At 48.1% G+C, this 22,293-nt stretch overlaps 1 protein-coding gene across 2 annotated transcripts in view; it reads right to left on the bottom strand.

The window, feature by feature from the left end:
- Window positions 1-1,820: 1,820 nt before the first annotated feature.
- The window catches only part of LOC126540680 (potassium/sodium hyperpolarization-activated cyclic nucleotide-gated channel 2-like), a 48,529-nt gene continuing 28,056 nt past the window's right edge, over window positions 1,821-22,293 (bottom strand). For both annotated transcript variants that reach the window (XM_050187516.3, XM_055076226.2), the window contains exons 3-10: window positions 10,840-11,131; window positions 9,377-9,540; window positions 8,727-8,998; window positions 7,867-8,016; window positions 6,461-6,679; window positions 4,998-5,144; window positions 3,636-3,879; window positions 1,821-2,424 (exon numbers count right to left, since the gene is read on the bottom strand). In XM_050187516.3, coding sequence (XP_050043473.1) covers window positions 2,225-2,424; window positions 3,636-3,879; window positions 4,998-5,144; window positions 6,461-6,679; window positions 7,867-8,016; window positions 8,727-8,998; window positions 9,377-9,540; window positions 10,840-11,131 — 1,688 coding nt within the window. In that variant the 3' untranslated portion in view covers window positions 1,821-2,224. The remainder of the gene's footprint in view (window positions 2,425-3,635; window positions 3,880-4,997; window positions 5,145-6,460; window positions 6,680-7,866; window positions 8,017-8,726; window positions 8,999-9,376; window positions 9,541-10,839; window positions 11,132-22,293) is intronic.

The raw sequence follows: 22,293 nt of genomic DNA, 5'->3' as shown, positions 1-22,293 counted from the left end.
AAGCGCAAGAACGAAATACGGGTGGCGACGCCTATAAGTTCCCGCACCTGGGGGCTGTGACGTCGTGGATTTTGATGGCATCTTCTAGGGCCTACTAATTATATACAGCTGTACAGATTGACTACATTGTGTTCTAAAGGAACCAAATATTAAACATGGCAAGTTTCGAGAACCTTTATTCAGCCAACGCGGCCCAAACGCGAAAACATACTTTGGAATCCCTGACGTCACACTGATGTACCGGCGCTGGGGTTTCAGCGCGAAATTCAAATACTGATGCTTGGACCTTCGTTTTCTCATCTAATAATCAAACTATTTTTTTGAAATGACTGCCTGCAGGGATCTCAAACAATGCTTCATTAGTCTAAATTGATTTAGTGTTTCGCTTTAGTGTCCCTTTAATGAAAGAATAGACGCTGCAGTGAAACTGAAGCGATCAACCTCGCTGACGGACGCCATTTACAATACCTCAGTGTAGTGAGCTGAAAACTCCTAAAAATGAAGAGCGTCTGCCGCGTTAATGATAAAATGCACAATTTTCCCTGGTGAATGCCCAGTTAAATGTCATGCCTTCCTCGTTGCGCCCGGTATGCTGTTTCACCATAACACCTTATCTGCTTGCTCACTTTGTCATATATCCTACCAGTCAAATGCGACGATGTTTGATTTAACCTCACGGATCTTTTTCTGCGTGTGTGGGATGCACGTGACGTTGGCGGTAGCTGCTTGTACGTCGACATGCCAGTCTAAGGTCCATTAAAATATTGGGCAGCAAATGTCCGCACAGTGGTTGGCACTTGACAGTAGGGAAGCAGGAGTAAATTGCACCCGGGCACCTAGCATGTATGCAGGGCGTTCTCAGACATATGTACAATTTACACAAATATAACGAATCTTGTGTTTACAAGGTTGCACGTGTATCCTAACGTCGCGACATGGATTTCTGCGATCACAACAATGAACATTTAGCCATCACACAGTGCATCTTTCAGCACAATTTCAGGTTCCACAGAATTTGCAGGAAGAGCTCCATTGAGCATTAAAGTAGCATAATTTGCACAAATATCGCGCGATTATGCATATAAAAAAAGGATGTCGTGAGGCGGCGGGGCGGGCGTTTGTCGCTGTTGTAGGTCGGACCATTAAGCTGAACTTCCGCGGACACCTTTCTTACTGTAGCCCGACCACTTCGTGCCATCGACATCATTCCTTTGCATTGCGCCGAGTTCCCCTCGCCGTTTGAAAACCTGTACTCAGCAATATTGTGGGATGTGAGCTTTCCTGCAAAGTTCATTCGCCTAATGGCAGTTTGTCTCAGACTTGAGCGACAATAAAGGGGGGGGGGGGGGAGGGCAAACGTAATTTAGCGGTATTTTCGAAGCACTGCTCTGAATTTAAGGTGAAGTTCATTTTTTTTCTGAAATTCTGAAAATTAACAAGGAATTCACGTAATATTCATGCAAATATGTTACAGTCGTGCGCCATCAAACAGCGGCGATGCGTCAAACAGCGGCGATGCATCACTGACACTTGTGGTCCTTTTCGTGCCCCAATTCCGAGACGAGCGCAGTGCTAGGTAGACTTTTACTTTGTGTTCCTTTGCCTGCACTGGTCTGATGTTATACTGCAAGATCACTGAGGCCACTTTGTTCGACATATTGTAACCATTTATCTATGACTAGCTTTTGTCTTTTTGTCAAGACCTTGAAACGCCGTCTCGTGAAGAAAAACAAAAAGAAAATGGCTGTGAACTATGAAAGTGGCGACGAGATGAAAAACGTACTCTTCTCCTTGGATCGAGATCACTACAAAACAAAAGGGCAAGAATGACGCACTATAATACAGAAAATAATTAAACCGAACCAACGCTAGTACAAGGGAACAAATATGAGCACAGGCTGATCACAAGTTACCACTTACAGACTAGGTGCAATGGCGAGGCACATAAGAAGGAAAACGACACTTGGCTGCCCCACAGACGACATCTGTGCGTCGTCTTATGTCATCCGTGTATTGCTGTTGGTTCTAGGCTCAGCCCTGCACCGACTCGCTCGGTAGAAACAGCCGTTGTCGGGCGCAGCCTTTGTCGTAACCGCAAGACAACACCGGCCACACCTTGCCTTGCTTTTCCTGCTGGTCTCTCTTTGGCACCGAGAGCACGGTTCTCGCTCCTGCCGTGCTAACTAATGTGACACTCGTGACTTGTGCGGGAGACGGGCAACCCTCATAAATGCTCGCTGTCGCACGCGCGGAATGCTGAGTTGTGCGCGATGCGCTGAGCCGCGGTGGCCTCGAGTGAGCTGCGCAGCAGCGGGTACTGGAGCAGCACCTCGTTGAAGTTCTCCGCGGACAGCGAGAAGAGGTCGCAGTAGGTGTCCGCTATGACGCTCGCGTTCCTCGTCGTCTTCGTCAGCAGGCAGATCTCTGCGCGGACGGACGAATGAAGTTAGAATTTTAGAGCCGGAAAAATAAATGATTAAGGTGAAACAACGTTGTGTCTCTAGCATCCAGAGATTGATCCTTACGTCTATACTTCGCCTATAGCAAGTCGTTCCGATAGAGTAATTATTTTTTATTGTTATGAACTGCTCCTTTGCTGCAAATGTCGCGCCAGCGGCACTCACACAAGGCATGCCGTCAAGAGGAGGGGAAAGCAAAATATTGTCAATCACAGGTCCGTGTCCGAGGACACAAATCTGTTTCAATGGTCGACATGTACTTAAGAGGCTCTTCCGTGCACTTTGCTTTGATGAAATAACTTATACTATAGTGGTTCTTAACTTTCAAAGGAACCGAAGTAGTGCTATGTTATATTTAAAGAGGCCAAAGCAGATACATTGTCTGTCGTGAGTAAATAGTGCATATGGAAATACAGTAGTTATATGAAATGGTCTCATTCGCGTAACATTTTTATAACTTGCATGGTAATTTACGCAGTTACGTGCTTGGTGTCCTGGCGAACTTTCACACATTGGCCTTGTGCAAGTTGTCTGCATAAACCCGTTAAGTCGTACGAATAAGTACTTCAATGATGAACTCGCCGAAGAAAAGAAAAAAAGAACGAGGTTGGCATGTAGTTTCACAGTTTCAGAAACACGAAGTACAACCTTAGGGACAGTCACAATTTATTGTATGTGCCCTGCTGGAATAGACCGCTTAAAAATTTTCAAGCCAGGAATTCCAGCGCACCCTCATGTCAATGGCCCAAATCTAGTCCACGTCGCCGTTAAGGTCCTCGTGTTCGCCGACAATTTTGCAACTGCATGCGGAACCACTAGTAAGTTTCACGCAATTGGACATGCCATACAATAAGAAGGGTATGAAAAACATGCATGGAATGGCAAGCAACATACGACTCTGTTCTACAATGTGGACGGTGTACGTATGTCGTGTAGAGTATTTCCTTAAGTGCCACTCCCTTTCTGTGGCAAAAAAAAGGTGCATCACAAAGAAAAGTAACCACGTAGCTCACTGTTCACTGTGCGCTATCTCTTAGAGTCTCTAGTGACTCGAGCAAAGCATAGGATTGCCATCGAAGTGATGGAGAGTTGTCCGACGTGAATGGCTACGCTTCGCATGCACTAACGTGCATGTGGTACGCACGCGTTCGTCTTGCAGGATGTGTTCACACGCACCTCCGAAGTAGCTGCCCTCGGACAGTGTGCCGAGGAACCGCGAGCCGTCGAGGAGCAGCTTGACGGTGCCCGACTGGATGAAGTACATCTTGCGACCCACGGACCCCTGCTGTATGATGACGTCACCAGGTTGGAAGAACTCGTAGCGCAGCCTCGTCACCAGGTCACTCACGAAGCCCGGGTCCACGTGCGACAGGAACGGCACCGCTCGAAGCGTGGCCCGGCAGTTGTGCTTCATCACGTCCTGTGCCACGGAGAGTCACGTCGTATATACGAACACGAACGTGGACACCGCAGTGATCATCCGAGCAAGCAATTTCTTTGCTCTGAATAACTATGAGCTTTCCAGCCCCACAGAACGTTGCCGTACATCAGATGCATTTTAGAGCGGAGCACTTAGGCACCCACTCCTGCGAAGAGCGTCGGCGTCGGCGGCGTAACCGAGCGAACGAGCACAGCGGAAGATGAAAGCGAACGCGGAGCACAGCGGGGGATGAAAGACGCCAGGAGGAAAGCGGAGAGGTGGGTGCAGTGGAACTGTGAGGCAGAAAGCGGAGGAGGTTATGGTTGAAAGCGTGAGAAGAAAAGCGTAGTGCGGCGACGATGGCTAAGAGATGCGCCAGAGGAGCGCCCGTCGCCTGGGAGGTCTGTCGACGGCGGCTGCTGTGAATCGCGCCCACGCGTCACCAGCGTGCTGACTCTCGCGACTTCCAGGTTAGCGGTGCAGTCGCACCGCACTTCGCTCCATTCGCAAAGTGCCGCACGAGACAGATTGTCCGCGGTCGCCAATATATCGCAAAATAAAGATGCGTATAGAGCTACACTGAAATTTCGCATTAGGGAGTATCATAATCGTTGATGAATTTTTTTATGACGTATAAAGCAGCAGAACATGACGTCAGGTAAGAGTGCTGCCATTTGAAGGGTACAAACCTTCTCCACACAGCGAAGTCACAAAAGACCGTTTTATAATAGCACGAGGCTTGCGTCGCACAACAGCAGCCACACAGCATGCATTCGCGCATTGCAACCCGCTATTTTACTGCGTGTACAAGACAACTGCACACGTTGTACGAACTGTTTGTTACTCTCCTACTCTCCAAAGGCGAGGGGCGAAGCAAGCGATGATAGCAGTGCGGAGACGACGAAAAAGAAACGAAACAGGCGAAATATTTGAGATGAAGTAGGGGGCAAAATCGTAGTGCAGCAGGAAGAGTTTCGCTGAAAATTAACAGAAGATCAGGCCTTTGACGTTCCCAGCAAAGCATAAAGCACGTCTACCTCCATTTAATGAGCTCTTGTGCTCAAATGAGTACGTTGTGCGAATGTGCACTGGCACTCTACATGTAAAGCAGTGCTCACCTCCTTGAGGGGCTGCGAAAGTTCAGCCAGTATGGCATCTTCGTCGAAAGCCTTTCCTTCGTGCCGATGCTCGAAGTAATTGCGCACGCGGAAACGAAGCTCCTTGGGCATGCGCCGGTACTGCATGTACTCCTCCACGCGCTCCATCTGCGTGGAAACGACAGAAGATAATGCATCAGCTGAAGGACACTGATAGCGACGTTATCATCTTCGTCATCCTTTAACATGCTATTCACATCACCAAACATGCACGCAGAATTCGACATCTCGTGCAAACCAAGAGGCAGATCTCTTTAGACGTTTGCATTCGGCCACTTTCCCATCATTTCCCTTCCACACACGCATTATAAAACTTGACAGAACAAGACGAGTGCTCAAAGACTTGTCATACCGGTATAGCAAGTGTGGTCGTGCGTTAAAAAAAAGAAAAGGTTATAATGTCTGGTTTCAATATAGAGACTTAAGAGCACTTTAAACACACAGGGACGTAGAAAAAGGAACACACCCCACACGTGCTCACGCGTGTGGTGTCTGTTTCTTTTTCTACGTCCCTGTGTTTTTATAGCGCTCTAAGTTTCTATATAAATGCTTTACCAACTAGCTCACCTATCCATCGTTCTGCAATGTCTGGCTTCGTCGTTCGCTTACGTCCGCATCTCTCTAAGCATAAGGATGCATCGATATCCAAAAGACTTTTGCCCCATTGCAGCTCTAAGCCCACTTGTCCTTTGAATTGTCGCAAGACTGTCGAGAACTTCAGCAAAGCACGCGTATACAGATTCAATGCTTTGAACACAGACTACTTGCGAATGTTTACAGCTCATTTGGTATACCTTGAAGCAGCGAAGTGGCGTTGTCGATGCCTTATTGTGCGCACAGTTGATACAATAGCTGTGTTCCAGTACTCGCTATAGATCTCTAAACGGACAGCTGAGTGGACAGCGACCGTTTTAAGTCCAATATTTACAAAGATCGCAAAAGATGCAGCTTCGTGTAGACAGCATTAAAGTGAAAAAAAAAAAAAGACGTGCAGCCTACTTCGTGGTCCAACCAAGATGATGGTAGAGCAGAATGCTTGCGAACTCCCCGGCAATGTCCGCTGCGCGCAAGAAAACCTATTCACGCTTTTTTTATGCGGTTAATGTAAGCCATGTTTTGTTTTTCATATTCTAGCACACGAAAAGCTTCAAAATACGCCGATAACATGTGCTCTTATGGCGAGGTGGCGTCAAGTCCCAGAAACTTCTTCCAAATGCGTTCTGTTACTTTGGCTAAAAGCTGTATTCTTAGCAGTCAAAGTAGATTGTCCTCATTTTTTTTTTTTTGTCCTCATTGCTGACCAGCATTAGAACGCACCCGATGACACACGGTTAAAGATGAGCTACGTAGCCTTGTGGCTTTGCTGAACACCATGAAAGTGAAGCTCTCGCGTTTATGCCCTCATATATTAAGTGAGGTCGCACCTTCTCCCGGTGCAACCGCTTGGTGTAATCCAGGCTCTGGATGAGCGTTGTGGCGTGGCCAATCAGGAGCGCGTAGCCAGTGGCACCGGTGACCATGCCAACAGTGACGAGCCACATATCGACGACTGTGGCCGGTGCATTCTGTCCATACCCGATGGATAGCATTTGAGACAGCGCATTGAACAGGGACCAGGAGTACTGCTCAAATATAGGTCGGTGCTGCAAAACAAATGTAAACGCACATATTAGTTTGCACTTTACCAATAACTGCGTTCAGTATGGACAGTCTTTAGAGGAATAACACAGTCAGGCAGATTGATACGTTATGAAATGGTTATGATTGAGCGTGCAAGAAAGTTTACCCATTTGGAAGCACGGCATAGGATATATCCTTCTCAATAATTCAATTAATTGCATCAAAAGCAACGCGTCCGGGAAAGGAGGGCTCGCCTATCACGTGCCAATTCATCTCAAATGGTGTCCTGGACAGGATAGGGAGCACAGCCCTTAGCATGGGCGTAACCGACACACACACACACACACACACACACACACACACACACACACACACACACACACACACACACACACACACACACACACACACACACACACACACACACACACACACACACACACACACACACACACACACACACACACACACACACACACACACACACACACACACACACACACACACACACACACACACACACACACACACACACACACACACACACACACACACACACACACACACACACACACACACACACACACACACACACACACACACACACACACACACACACACACACACACACACACACACACACACACACACACACACACACACACACACACACACACACACACACACACACACACACACACACACACACACACACACACACACACACACACACACACACACACACACACACACACACACACACACACACACACACACACACACACACACACACACACACACACACACACACACACACACACACACACACACACACACACACACACACACACACACACACACACACACACACACACACACACACACACACACACACACACACACACACACACACACACACACACACACACACACACACACACACACACACACACACACACACACACACACACACACACACACACACACACACACACACACACACACACACACACACACACACACACACACACACACACACACACACACACACACACACACACACACACACACACCGTATCTTCGTATCTATTGGTGATGTTCAAATCAATATGCTTCATAACTATCCCACGTCCCAACGTTTTCAATACCCTGTTATAGGCGAGCGCTATGAACAGAACTGTACCATTGTATTGCTCCCCAAAACACGTACCTGGATGCCATTTCTCTGTACCCAGCTGCCCTCGGGAAATCCCTGCATCATGGCTACGAAGAACTGCAGGCAGCCGTTCCAGTGGGCAATGAGCAGCATCAGGCCGACCATGTTTGTCAGGCTCAGGTATACCGTTGAGCAGTACACAAACTGCGCATTCAGGCACACATGTGAATGCGGTTGCTGCGTGACGCATAATTCCCGAGCAAGAAACAAGCTGGTTCCGCGTAAGCACTCATCTAATCAACCTAAATCAATGATACGTTGACTTAACTGCGAGCCACGAGCGATGACACAAAACATGGATCTATAGGTGGGCTGTATGAAGTAAAAGGTGGACGCACTTCGCAAGTCTGACTTGTTGGCAGACGAGCACTGTATGGTTCCGCAGAAGCCAGCGCTGAAATTCAGTAAACATTCTGACGGCTCGTAAATTTTCAGCAGCCGTCAGGCTGGAAGCACATCTTAAAGTGCACATGGATTGCTATTTCACCATAAGACAATATTGTATATTAAATGCTGCTATACCCCTGAATACTGTTACATATAATGAATAAACGGCAGCTTGTGACGCTCAAGCTATAGCAATAGCTTTTGCGTTTTCTGCTAACCTGACCGCGCACTGACGTGCTCAGCGGGAGAAACGCGTACTTTGTGCGGATAGGCCTAAAGAAAGAGAGAAATAGAAGACAGGAAAGGCAGGGAGGTTAACCAGACGCACGTCCGGTTTGCTACCCTGCCCTGGGGGAAGGGAGTATGGGGATGAAGAGAGAGAGACAGGATAGAGAGAACACAGTTTCGCGCATAGTGGAAGGTTCGCACCGACTCAGGATAGGCCTAAAGGCATTGCTTATACGCACCGTGTGCTCTTGGAGGCTGCTGATGTACCTGCACAGTCTGGACAGCCTGAGCAGCTTGAGCAAGCACAGCAGTTTGGCGAGGTGCAGCAGCCGGATGGCGGACAGGGCACCCGGCTGCCGCAGGCTTTTGAACGTGCTCTCCACCAGCACGCAGATGTAGTCAAACGGCACCGTGCTTAGGAAGTCTAGCAGGAACCAGGTCCGAAGGTAATGACGCGCAATGTACTTCGGGTCCAGGTTCACTCGCTCTACGCCTTCGGTGGTGATCACGCCTGCACCAGCAAGCCTCCGTCAATGTCGTCGCGAGTGACAACCGTCCGACTCCAATTTGGGTTTAAAGCTACAAATCAGCTATGACGGACGCCGAAGGGGCTCGTTTATATGTGCGTACGGAGGGTTCATGCTGAGGGGCCACTGAATTAAATTTGCCCCCTTGTTGTTTCATGCGAGTTGAAATATAAATACCCTAGCGTTTCCGTAATCCTATGTTCGAACAAGGTCACTGCGGTAAGGGATCGATTCTGCGGTTTCTTCATATGCAGTACTACCCGCACGTCCTACCACGCTGCACGCTGTTCACAATTGATTGTTTCTAAACGCCCACCGCTCGCATCTTAGATGTGCAGTATATTTGAGCATTGCGCGCGTACCGGTGCGAAAGTTGAAGACGATGTCCACGAAGAAGATTGCGTCTGACGTCAGGTGAAAAGCCATCCAGTAGAGATCGCCAGGGTCGGCAAAGAATGCCACGTCCACAGGAATGAGCACCAGGTTGGCCACCAGAAGTACCGTCAGGCACAGGTCCCAATACATCCTGCACATGCACACATGCATGCTCTAACACTCGTTCATTTATTCTTTGAGTTCATCTACAACAAATGGATGACGCCGAGGTTAAAGTTGCTGTAACGCAGCTCTAAAAGCTCTCAGGGCCGTTTTACAAAGTTATCACTATGCAGCGCGCATAAAGAAACTGGAAAGAGGAAAAAGAAAAAAAGAACCCATTGGTAATTTCGTACAGGCGAAATCGCTGTTGACTACAACTTGCACAGAAACATGCACTGTTAAAGTAAATAAGAAAATTACAACTTTCATAGAGATATTATTCCTATTGCCGAAGTGGGAAACACCGGCTATGATACAAAAGTGATACCAGCTCCACTTCTGTCATGGCCTTAGCGTCAATACCAAATTCAAGGTACGAGCTTACTAACCCTTGAAAACTAGAATCTGATAATTTGGTGTCCGTAGCAAGTTCTAGAGCAAGATATGCACCAACGCTCAGGTGTCGTTTGTTGCATATACGTATGTATTGTAGTAAGTTTGCCGTTTCAATCACTAAATTATCTCACATTCCATAAGAGATTGTCGACGAGGGTTCAGGTAGGAATATGTGTGTTGTATTCACGTTTTTTACCTGTTCTTCGTTTTTTTTTTCAATTTACTAAGGTAACTTTAGAATGTTTCTGAGTCACTCGTTTGCGCTGTCACATCATCAAGAGGAAAATAGACCCGTTTAGATTGCCGTGGCAAAGGTATGTGCAAGTTAGCCATCAAGTATAAACATTCTCACTCAATTTTTTTATACGCTTCTATATCTGCTTGCTGTAGTGCTCATTAACTTCGATTGCAATATAATTTGTCACTGGTGAGGTTCACTTAGGCAACGACGGTCTATTTGACGTCGTTCCAGTGGTTACCAGCAGAAAAATAGGAGAAGAAAAATGGGGTCAATTCACAAGCGTTAAAGCGCGCATGCGGTTGAACATATACTTGATTTATCCAGATGTCATACTTAATAGACGTCCAAACTACCGTGTTGATACACTGATAAATATCTAACGTTTCGTAGAGTTGTCATAGCTGATCGATGCTAAACGTAAGATTTTCCGCTGTAGTATCCCGACAGCAAGAGGGATAGCGACGGAGAGATATTTATTTTTATTGGGTGGCGAAGACGTTTGCCTGGAAATACGCCTAACACGTCAATCCAGATGACAAAATGGTCCACTCGTACATAAAGCACATAACACACAAGCACATGCAAAGACACAAACACGCAATACGACATTATGTGGCTGCAGCACCTGATCCATGCTGAGCCTGTGCGCACCTGAAGACGCTGCAGGGGTGTATGATGCAGTGGCCCGATGACTCCTGGCGGCTGCGCTCGCGGTTGAGCTCTTCGGTGCTGCCAAAGAAGCTGGCATTGCGGCGCCTTCTCGACGGCAGGCACACCGAGCTGGGGTCGCAGCAGTCGGACCAAGTGCTGGCCCGCCGGTCGGGCTCCCCCGCTTCCTTCACTGACTCGTCCGTGTACAGCCACGGATCCGGGTGTGTGACGGTGGCGCCGTTTTGTTGGTTGGACGGCGACTTGCCGTTTGACACGCCTTGCACCGGCTCCACTGCATGCAAGAGAGGATGCGAGTGAGCGCTATATGCTCCCGGGGGGCTGCACTCACTCACTCACTCACTCACTCACTCACTCACTCACTCACTCACTCACTCACTCACTCACTCACTCACTCACTCACTCACTCACTCACTCACTCACTCACTCACTCACTCCAATCAATCAATCAATCAATCAATCAATCAATCAATCAATCAATCAATCAATCAATCAATCAATCAATCAGTCAGTAACGGCAGCGGTGGTTGACCATCTGCATCACATGCTGTAGGTACTGGGCTCAAATCCCGGAGCCGTCGGAATCCCACTGGTTTTTCTAGTGAAAAGAGGTGTGCCCTGGCCTTGTGCTCGGCTGCTTTATTTATTTTATTTACAGTACACCCTGCAGCGCCGAAGCATTATAGCAGGGAGTGGGTACAACATGTACAACATATAACTTGCGGGGGTACCGTCTGCCTTCTCGGAGCCATAGATTTCTAGGCGTGGCATCTGGGCGTCCCTAGTCGAACCACAAACGGCCTTGCGCAGAGCACCCGTTGCAGCTGCGGGAAGCAGACTACAGCTGCCGCCGGGCACCTGCCGGTAAAGTAGGCGCAAGTGCGTTCCTGGCTAAATGGTCGACCATTACAGGACCTCAACGCTATGGATCGAAGCAGTGTATTTCTCCAACCGGAGGGCGTCCTCCATATAGTTACCGGTATACTGGTCATGGCTGATCATGGAGCACGCGTTTCATTAGGTGCACATCAAAATAAGTTGATCCCGAGGAATAACTGGCCGTAATCAGTTGAACGTCTTTAAGATGTAGCGTCGACTGACTTTCGTGTCGAGTGCTGTTATCGTAAGGCAAAGTTAGCAGACTTTAACCAAACCAGCTAATCCCTGTTGGCCACACATGGTTGTTTGTACGATGCTTCTTCCGAGGCTCATCTTATTTATACTTCCTGAGAGTCACACCTGAAAAACAAGTCGTTGAATGCTGTACTTCGCTGTGATCCATACGCACAAGTTAAAGACTCCCGCACTTGCCTCCTTAGTTCTTTATTGATAGGCCGATGCTAATTCATTAACAAGAGCACACACTCTTGGTCCGACGCATCCTCACATTCTCTATATAAAAAGGTTCGCCTTCTTAGACCCAAATAACAAGGACAGTCCACGCCAACTAATCGAATATAATCGAACCAAACCAAAAGCAGACGCGTATAAGCAAGACAAAGCACAAATGGATCTGAATGTAGACGGAAGTAACGCAATGTTCAACGATTTAACTGATGCGTCATCCTGTAGACATTAGGCACCATCATCTGCTCATGAAAGTCAGCGTTAATGCTATAGGATAGTCTATACACCCATTAGCACGCCCAGCCAACATAATACAACTTAAACAGACCAAAAGGACACATAGCGAAGAAAATGCAGAAATATATAAATCGGAATGAAAACGCAATTGATTTAAGCCTTAACGAACGTGGCTGGTGCATGATCCTGAGAAAATGAGGGGCGAGAATTAGTCCACGAACGGCTGTGTCAGTGCAACCAGCCAATCTAACATAAACGAGCCAGACCAAACCCAGACGTTACGAAGTAATAGGAGACGCAAATAGGTTGGAATGTAAGCGAGACTGATATAAACGCCAACGACCGCACCGACGTGCGATGAACGGTTGGGTCGGTGCTGTAGGACTCCGCGCGAGCGTAACATAGCTCAGTGTTTTGTTTAGTCTGATTTTCTCTACAATTTATAACGCGACAGACACGTGTGAGTATTTTACCCTTTCTTTTTTTTTTCTTTTCGAAGTTAATCCCATTTCGTTTGAGCTATTCCCTCAGTGACGCGATGGGCGCCTATCGAAAAGCAGGATTCCTGATGCCGCGCTCCCCCTATTTAGCTGGTATCATTGACCACTCCGTCACTGGTAGCCGGGGCCTCGATTCGATGCGCAATAGGAGCAGCTCGATTAAGGTTTTGGTGGTATTTCCTTGCATGTGATTAGAGAGCAAGCACGTTCTGTCGTTCTGTAGCTTGGGGCGTAATAAATGATGAAGTGGAGCAGAATATAGAATTGGGAAAAGCATTTACCCTGCATTAAGGCATTAGTTTGGACAGATCACGCGGCTATAGCACTTTTAACGGTTTTGTCGTACGCTGCCGACAGCGCTGTGCGAGTGGTCATCTTCGAAGAATACTGTATACAGACGGCCAAAGTGAAATCCTCCGAATATGCGCAGGACACCTCGAGCGCGAAGCGCGCGTAAGAGCTTTGGAACGTCCTCGCCTCGCGGGCTCAGCTACAAGCTGAGAACGGCTGATCGAGGAAGTAGATGCGTAACAGCATTACTAAAGCACCGAATCGTTGGCGGTAAAACAGCCACTCACATTCTTCCTTTCGAGGAAAAGGGGCGATGGTAGAGCTCCAGTCACGCATGCAAGTAAACGCCCAGCGTTTTCTATCACCGGCCAGCTTGCGCTCGTCGGTCACCTGGTACAGCATTGTAACGTCCGTGAGCGCCCCTATCCTTCGTCCAGGAACAAACGCCGCCACGGAGGCCCCCGGTGTGGACGGAGATTGCTATGGCCCGCAAGTGGAATGACAGACCTGCAGTGCAGCTGAACGAGGATGTGCAAGCCCCATTAAATCAACCCTGCACTATACGCATTCTTAGAGCGTCTAGCTCATCGTGCCGTCACATTCTTGCGGGCAGTTTGACATACGCGTCGGGTGACAGCGCAGCTGGCATGCGTGGCCGCGCTGGAGTGTCGAACGGCCTCCATCCATTGCCAAGTGCCAGCCGGCGCAAAAGGGGAGACGCACGCGAGCTGCCGCTCGATTTTCAAGAGCGCATACCACGCACGGGTTGGCATTATGTACGTGTCCCATTATGCAATGTCAGTGCACGGGCGATGTGCGGCACAGGAATTGTGAAGCTCACGTGACTGCCTATATGGGCCGCGGTTCTGCTGCGTATATGAGAGCAATATACTTGGGCAAAGTCAACAGTCTCACGGAGCAATTCTTCGCTCTGTAATTCAGTTTTCAAGAAGGACTAACGATGATCAGTGATTCAAAATAAATGTTACCGGTTAAGATAACATCGATTTCTGCGTGTTCGCTTCTTTTTTCTGTTACAGATCGCGTCGTTCCGTTCAAGTTCCAGCTAGCAGGTGTGCATGAGACAACGTTCAATCGATGCAGATGCTGTCAACTTTGTCAGCTGTTTCCCTTTAGTGTTCTCTCTAGTCAGCATGCCAGAAACTATCCGCCCGGCAGGATATTACCCGCTTTATTTTTCTTTTTTCAATTAGGACGTCGCTTCTTCGTTCCGAACGCGCCCTTGCAATATTTAATTTTAATTTATTTATAATTTCGTTACTTCAATGAAGAACTGCAAAGAGTTTTGCCTATTTATGATTATGATCCTTATGGCTTCTTATGATATGACTAATAAAAATTATAACCACTCTGTTTCCTTTCTTCACGTTCGATAAATAGCGACGGTCTCGAATCCCGCAGCTTTCACGCCTTGAGGTAGCGTGTGTGGGTTTATTGACCCGTTGCCTTCATCCAAAAAGTTCACGTACTACGTGACACGTGACACCCACTGCCATGGCAGTGAGTGGTGGCGCTGTCTAACGCTCCCAGGGTTAGTTCTAGTAGACAAATATAAATACCCCAGAAAGCGGATGGGAAAACTGGGCCCCGGTAAATCTGTTGGTAATAGCATCGCACGCGTAATGCGAGGACGTAGGTTCGTATCCCACCTGCGGTCAGTTGTTTCTTCATATATCTTTATTTATTTATCATTGCTTCACTTCAATTAAAAACTACAAATAATTTAGCCTATGCTGTCCGTGTGATTGTTTGTTATCTTCTTATGATCTGCCTATATATATATATATATATATATATAGCTATAGCTGTCAGTGGCTTAATGAGCAGGCTGCCTCAGTCCAGGCCAGCGCTGTGAGCGTACTTGACGGCGCATAATATGTGCGCTGCCAAGTAAACTCTTGCTCCTGGAATGCGGTGTCCGTATCGCCAGCCGAATGACGTGTCGCGGAGGAATGCAAGTTGGCGCAACAGCTCGTTTAGCACTAACGTGGCGCCCTCCTGAGAACACGATTCGTACACCGTAAAGGAAAGCGTCTGCCAGATGCCAACCAAGTAGCGTCTCTATTTCCGCACTGTATAAGCACAGCACGAGCGAATGAGCCGTTTCGCCATTTGCCCGGCTCTTGCATTCTGTACGGAAAGGGAACAAGCGTACGTGCGTAGCCGCACTGACCAATCAAGCTGTATAGTATGAGCTGAATCGTTTTTCACATCCGGGACAAAGTAGTGAGGCTTATGCGCGAGTTTGTCCTTTGCCCTTCGACCTATGAGGGCTCATTCGCAGTCGTTCGAAGCGAGTGAAGATAAAAGAGATCTCGCGATCGACCACTTCGAGTCTTACTCCGGCTACCAGCGCTGCATTAAAACGAAGGTATTTCCTCTGATCTCAGGGGGACATAACGCACTTCATATCATATTGACCGCAAATAAAGACGGGGTCAGCGGACGAGAACACATAAACGACACGAGCGGTAACTTTTACTTCCTGCAGAACGCAAAAGGATCTAGGAGCAAAGCAAGGGTGAGGACGACTACTATGGCCGTAAGACCTGAAATGGCACTGTATATGAACAGAGTCACTCACAACCTAAGGAAGGTGGCAGGCAGGTTTGGAGTCCCCCTTGTCTTTTCAGCCCCTTTTAAGCTGGCGCAGCTCAGCCCCTGCACTTTAGGATCACCTCCGGTGATCCTAAAGGAAGGCAAGGCTGTGGCAAGAACCATACCAAGCCGTATTCAAAATGCAATGTAGGAGTTGTGTACGAAATCCCCCTGGCGTGTGGCAAGTCCTACATAGGGCAGACAGGACGGTGCCTGAATGATCGAGCCAGGGAACATGAACAAAAGTTAACGAAATATGAATTGGCGCACTTGCCTGCGCACTGCAATGCCTGTCACTGTGCACCTCTATTTAAGGAGATAAAGATTCTGGGGAGAAGCCAGGACCAGACTGCACGCGAGCTGATGGAGGCTTATCACATAAAAAAGAAAGGCCAAGACTGTGTTAGTAACACTTCCATTAGGTTGTTTCAATCGGAAATAATTTATTTTTTTATATAATTGGGTGCCCCGCTACAGGCTGATGAGTGTTCTTGTTTGCTGCGTTCTGCGCATGTTCTATTTGTCTATATATGCCCACGGGCTGCCGTGAATAAACCAGTTGACAGTTGAAAGTTACCGCCCGTGTCGTTTATGTGTTCTCTTCCGCTGTCCTCGTCTTTATTTGCGGTCCATATGATATGCCGTAAACACCAAGTAGGCCAAACTGAAATTCTTATTACACTTGTCTTGAAACGCTTTGAACACTCTCTACTGACAAAGTATGCAATGTAGAAAGGACCTAATTGTGCGGAAAAAAACCGAGAAAAAATAATAACTTCCTTGTAATGCCACGCTCTAAGCGAATGATCTCATTAACAAACCGATTTTAAACAGAAACCGCGGGATTCACGCTCAGAGAAAGTGCGCCAATCACTGTCGCCGCCTCTAGAATTCGCTTTGTTTTGACATCCGCAGCAGTGTACTCAGTGTCTGTGACGTCGTGCTACTGAGCTTGAGGTCGAGGGTTCGAACCCGTTCACGACGGCCGCATTTAGACCAGGGCGAAATGCGCGCGCGCGCGCGCACACACACGCACACACGCACACGCACGCACGCACGCACGCACGCACACACGCACACACACACACACGCACACACACGCACACACACACACACTCTCTCTCTCTTGCTCTATAATAATATAATTATAATAATTACAATTATAATAAAATTGCGTTTTCGTTAAAGAATATCAGGTGGTCAGAATTAATGCGGAGTATCCGGCTAAACTGCGCGCCTCATTATGCAATTGTGGTGTTGGCACGTAAAACCCCACAATTTCATTTTAATCTGTTTTGGTGCAGTTTTCATTTTCCGAGTCTCCGCCGTCGTCATCACCATCCGAATACATTTATGTCAAGTGCAGGGCGAAGGCCTTCCCCAGCGGCCTCCAGTTACCCCTGCTTTGTGTTGGTTGACTCGATCGTGTATGCTTGTAAACTTCATAATCTCATGACACATCACCTAATCCTCTGTCACCACCAGTTACGTTTCGTTTTCCTTGCCATCTCTATTCTGTGACTCTAAGGCCCGCTTCACGCAGCCATCATCCGCCCCGTTCCGTCACGCGTCACTGGCCTCCGCGAGGAGACGGCGTTTTCTCGGTGCTTTCTGTCCAGAAACAGGACGCCGGCGACGCTGGCCGATGTTGTTAAGGTCGCCGGTGTCCCGTTTCGGGAAGAAACCGGTGAGGAAACACTCCTGACGGACGCCCGTGCCGTGACGGTGACGGGACGGGGTGGATGATGGCCGTGTGAGTCAGGCCTAATAGATTACTAGTTACGTGCTCTACGAATTTATTCAAATGCCGTACTCCACTAACACGTACTAACAGCTTACTGCTCCTTAATGTTGTGCCTAGTGCTTTTCCGTTCCATCGATAATTTCACGCTCCGTATATCTTCCCCTCACGCTTATCCCTCTTATCCTCCAAGTTCCGGCGCCATAGGTCACCGCTGGTGGATTATACTGTTTGTACACTTTTCAAAGATATCAGTAATCTGTCGTTCACTATACCTGAGAATGTCTGTCATATGCTCTCCGATACATTCTTCATCCGCAGGTAAACGTACCCCTTCCCAGCTTCAAGAGGATAATAACTCGCTATTGCGGCACCACTTTCGCACTCGTCACACCACTGTCGGGACTGTGGATGCGTCCCCCATGTTTGCCAACGCCACCATATTGTAAGTCACAGCTATAGGTGCAGAGGCAACGGGATATTGTTGAAGCAGCTCGGATGAGCAAACTATCCGCAGCATGTGTAGCGCAGTCTTCGATTGCCTTGCATTCTAAGAAAACTTGAGTACCTAAAAAGGTGTTGAAATACCTATATCTTTTCATGCTGGTCATTTCCGGGCGCGTTCTAGGGTGTATGCGTATTGCATCGATTTGACAGTAAAGCTTTAGTTCGAAGTTAGCGCTCCTACTGTGTGTTTCTGTTTCTTCTTTTCGCTGTGTTTCGTCTGTCGCGCTGTCACACACCGGTGAAACCATACCAACTAGTCCAACTTGCCACCGTACCGAGGGTAAGAACTCTTGTTCTCTTGTCAGGCTACTGAACGTCACTTCAGTTTACTCTGTTCAGTTTAATTTGCAAATGTTCACCCTTAGAGTTTGCCAGTTAAAGTCCTCAATCACTTGTCGCAAATCATCTCCAGCGTTGCCGAACATGTCGACGTACTATTAAAAGAACATCGCAGTTCCGCACGAAGGGCGAAGCATTGTCAGCAATTGCAATAGTAGTGCCTACAATATTGCACCAATACTCGTAGCTTTATGGCCAGTACGAATTGCAGTAAGCATTCCCTTACTAGCGAAACACGTACGCGTGGTGTCACGCGCAGAAAGATGCACGTGAAAATCACTCGACGACCGCGAGCGTTCGCGGTCATAACGACAACGTGATGACTAGTGCCTGCAGCGTGGAGCCTGCGTGCTTGTCCCGAAGTGAAAGTTCCGAACGGCCGCTTCCTTTGCCATTTCATTGTACCGCCAGCTGGCGGTGTTGCTGGTGGCGAAACTAAGATCCCGCTATCTCCAAAACTAGGCCCATTATGGGGAAATCTTTCCTAGATGGATAAGTATATTCTAATACCCAATATACATGGCGCGCACCAAGGCCCCAGCCTTCTCGCCTTTAGAGCTCGCGAACCCCTATCTAAGTACCAGATAACGGAGACGTCGGGCTTACCTACAACCACAGCAGCGACTTCGATGAGGTTTGTCGGATTTAAAAGAAGTTAAAATTTCGTAACTGTAGAAGTAAATTTTCAATTTATGCCATAATATTTTTTTCATTCTTAAGAACTGCAAAACTTAGAGTACTCATGCATCAAGTTTACAACTCTGTAGCTCAGCAATAAAGCGCGATATCAAAACTATGTAAGCGGCACCTAATAACACATCTAAAGCGTACAAATTTTCGTATTATACGCGGCTCTAAAATATGTCACTAATTTGTGAACAGAATTTTCCAAAACCCTCGTTAACATAGCGTAAGCTGTAAACCCATCTATCAGATTTGTCCGCTTTAAATGCCCACGTGCAGGTTACAGAACTCTGATACCGCCTTTTCTTTAGGTTTTACGTGTCAAAACCACGATAAAGTTATGAGGCACGCCGTAGTGGCTGACTTCAGAATAATTTTGACCACCTGGAATTTTTTAACGTGTACACACGCACGGTGCACAGGCGTTCTTCGCATTTCGCACCCATCAAAATGCGGCCGCCGCGGCCGGAATTTGATCCCACGCCCTATAGGGCTTAGCGACTGCGATATTTGGTTTGGTGGGGAGTTACAGATTTGTAAACTTCGTGTTTCAGTTTTTTTTTTCGGGCCTACCAATTCGACAAACGTCTGTAAAAAAAAAAAAAAATACGAGGCCTTACTTAAATCAAAATTCTGCTACCTACAGTTGCTGGAATTTACCTTTCACTATCAAATGCAGCGAGTTTTATTCAAGTCGTTCCATCGATTGTCAAATATGGAAAGCATTTCTGAGTTTCACATGCATGTATACGTGCTTCAATAGGGAAACAAAAGAGAGCGAGCGAGAGAGAGAGAGAGGAGGCTCTTTATTAGAAAAACAGAGAATTTTGCCGGGTTGTGTGTGTGTGTGTGTGTGTGTGTGTGTGTGTGTGTGTGTGTGTGTGTGTGTGTGTGTGTGTGTGTGTGTGTGTGTGTGTGTGTGTGTGTGTGTGTGTGTGTGTGTGTGTGTGTGTGTGTGTGTGTGTGTGTGTGTGTGTGTGTGTGTGTGTGTGTGTGTGTGTGTGTGTGTGTGTGTGTGTGTGTGTGTGTGTGTGTGTGTGTGTGTGTGTGTGTGTGTGTGTGTGTGTGTGTGTGTGTGTGTGTGTGTGTGTGTGTGTGTGTGTGTGTGTGTGTGTGTGTGTGTGTGTGTGTGTGTGTGTGTGTGTGTGTGTGTGTGTGTGTGTGTGTGTGTGTGTGTGTGTGTGTGTGTGTGTGTGTGTGTGTGTGTGTGTGTGTGTGTGTGTGTGTGTGTGTGTGTGTGTGTGTGTGTGTGTGTGTGTGTGTGTGTGTGTGTGTGTGTGTGTGTGTGTGTGTGTGTGTGTGTGTGTGTGTGTGTGTGTGTGTGTGTGTGTGTGTGTGTGTGTGTGTGTGTGTGTGTGTGTGTGTGTGTGTGTGTGTGTGTGTGTGTGTGTGTGTGTGTGTGTGTGTGTGTGTGTGTGTGTGTGTGTGTGTGTGTGTGTGTGTGTGTGTGTGTGTGTGTGTGTGTGTGTGTGTGTGTGTGTGTGTGTGTGTGTGTGTGTGTGTGTGTGTGTGTGTGTGTGTGTGTGTGTGTGTGTGTGTGTGTGTGTGTGTGTGTGTGTGTGTGTGTGTGTGTGTGTGTGTGTGTGTGTGTGTGTGTGTGTGTGTGTGTGTCCCGCAGCTAATGCTAGCCTAACAGTTTAAAAAATGATTAAAAAACTACCTGCCAGATACGATTTTAAGACGGATGTTGTTCGGTCGTCAGAGCTCAGGCACGCTGCTAAGCATGAGGTTGCGGGAACAAATCCCGGCCATGGCGGCCGCATTTCGATGATGCCGAAATGTAAAAACTCGTGTACTTTCATTTAGGTGCACGTTAAAGAATATACCAGCTGGTCAAAATTATTCCGGAGTACCTCACTACGGCGTGCCTGACAATGAGATCGGTGTTTTGGCGCGTAACCCCCCCCCCCCCCCGCGCAAAAAAAGAAAAAGAAAAGGAGCTCAGGCAACTGCCCACAGTATTCGTCGAATCAACATCAAGTTTCTTGTGAAACTTAAGAAATCAGCCACGGAAACATTTCAAATAATAACCGAGGCTTATGGAGACGTAACTTTGTCTCGTGCACGTGTGTTTGAATGGAATAAGCGGTTTTCATGGGGAAGGGATAGTGTGGAAGATGATGAACGCACTGGGCGCCCAAGGTCAGCGATTGCAGTCCAAAACATTGCCAAAGTTCGTGATGTGATCAGTGGTGACCGAATGAGTGAGTGAGTAAGTGAATAAACTTTATTGTAGGTCCGGCGAGGACGCGAACTCGTCGCGCACCCGGCTAGTCCCACGTCGGGACCGGCAGGTCTAGCCCACCGGCCCGGTCGCGGGCACGCCGGACGGCCAGGATTTGCTTTTCTAGAGCGGGGCTACGCAAAAGCGAGTCCCACTCCTCCTTGATGAACTTGGGGTATGTCGACCCGCACTCCCAGAGCATGTGAGGTAGAGTGGAGGTCTGGCCGCAGGACGGGCAGGCGTCGTCGCGATACACGTCGGGGTAAGCCTCGTGGAGAGCGGACAGACACGGATATGTGCTGGTCTGTAGGAGCCTAAGCGAAACGGCTTGCGCCCTATTCAACTTGGGGTGAGGGGGTGGAAAGACTCTTCTGGACATGTAGAAATATTTAATAATCTCGTTGTGAGTAGCGGGAGCGTCCCTGTTACCGTAGAGAGGAGGGGAGTCAGTGCTCCTTATAGAAGAAGCGCGGTCGGTGAGGTCACGCGCAGCCTCGTGGGCAGACTCATTGAGGTTCGGGGGAGCACCCTCGACCGATCCTACGTGAGCGGGAAACCAGTGAATTGAATGGTTTGTGAGAGCATGTGGACTCGAGCCGCTAAGAAGACGAACAGCTTCCTTGGCGATGCAACCCTTTTTAAAAGCCCTAACTGCCGTTTTGGAATCACTATAGATTTCGGACCCACGACCGTCTAGCAGGGCGAGGGCGATGGCGACTTGCTCGGCGACTCCGGGGTCTGAAGTGCGAATCGAGGCGCTATTGGAAATGTTGCCGCCCGAGTCGACCACAACGACGGCAAAGGTCTTCCCGTCACTGTACTCCGCAGCGTCGACGAAGCTTGCGCTAATGTCGTGTCGCTTGATCTGTTTGAGGATGGCGGCTGCTCTAGCCTTGCGTCTGCCCTCGTTGTGGACGGGATGGACGTTTCGGGGCACAGGGGCCACT

The sequence above is a fragment of the Dermacentor andersoni genome, chromosome 2, assembly GCF_023375885.2.
Source record: "Dermacentor andersoni chromosome 2, qqDerAnde1_hic_scaffold, whole genome shotgun sequence".
Taxonomy (NCBI): Eukaryota; Metazoa; Arthropoda; class Arachnida; order Ixodida; family Ixodidae; genus Dermacentor; species Dermacentor andersoni.
The sequence above is the reverse complement of the archived record's forward strand: the minus strand, read 5'-3'. Positions and strand labels throughout refer to the sequence as shown.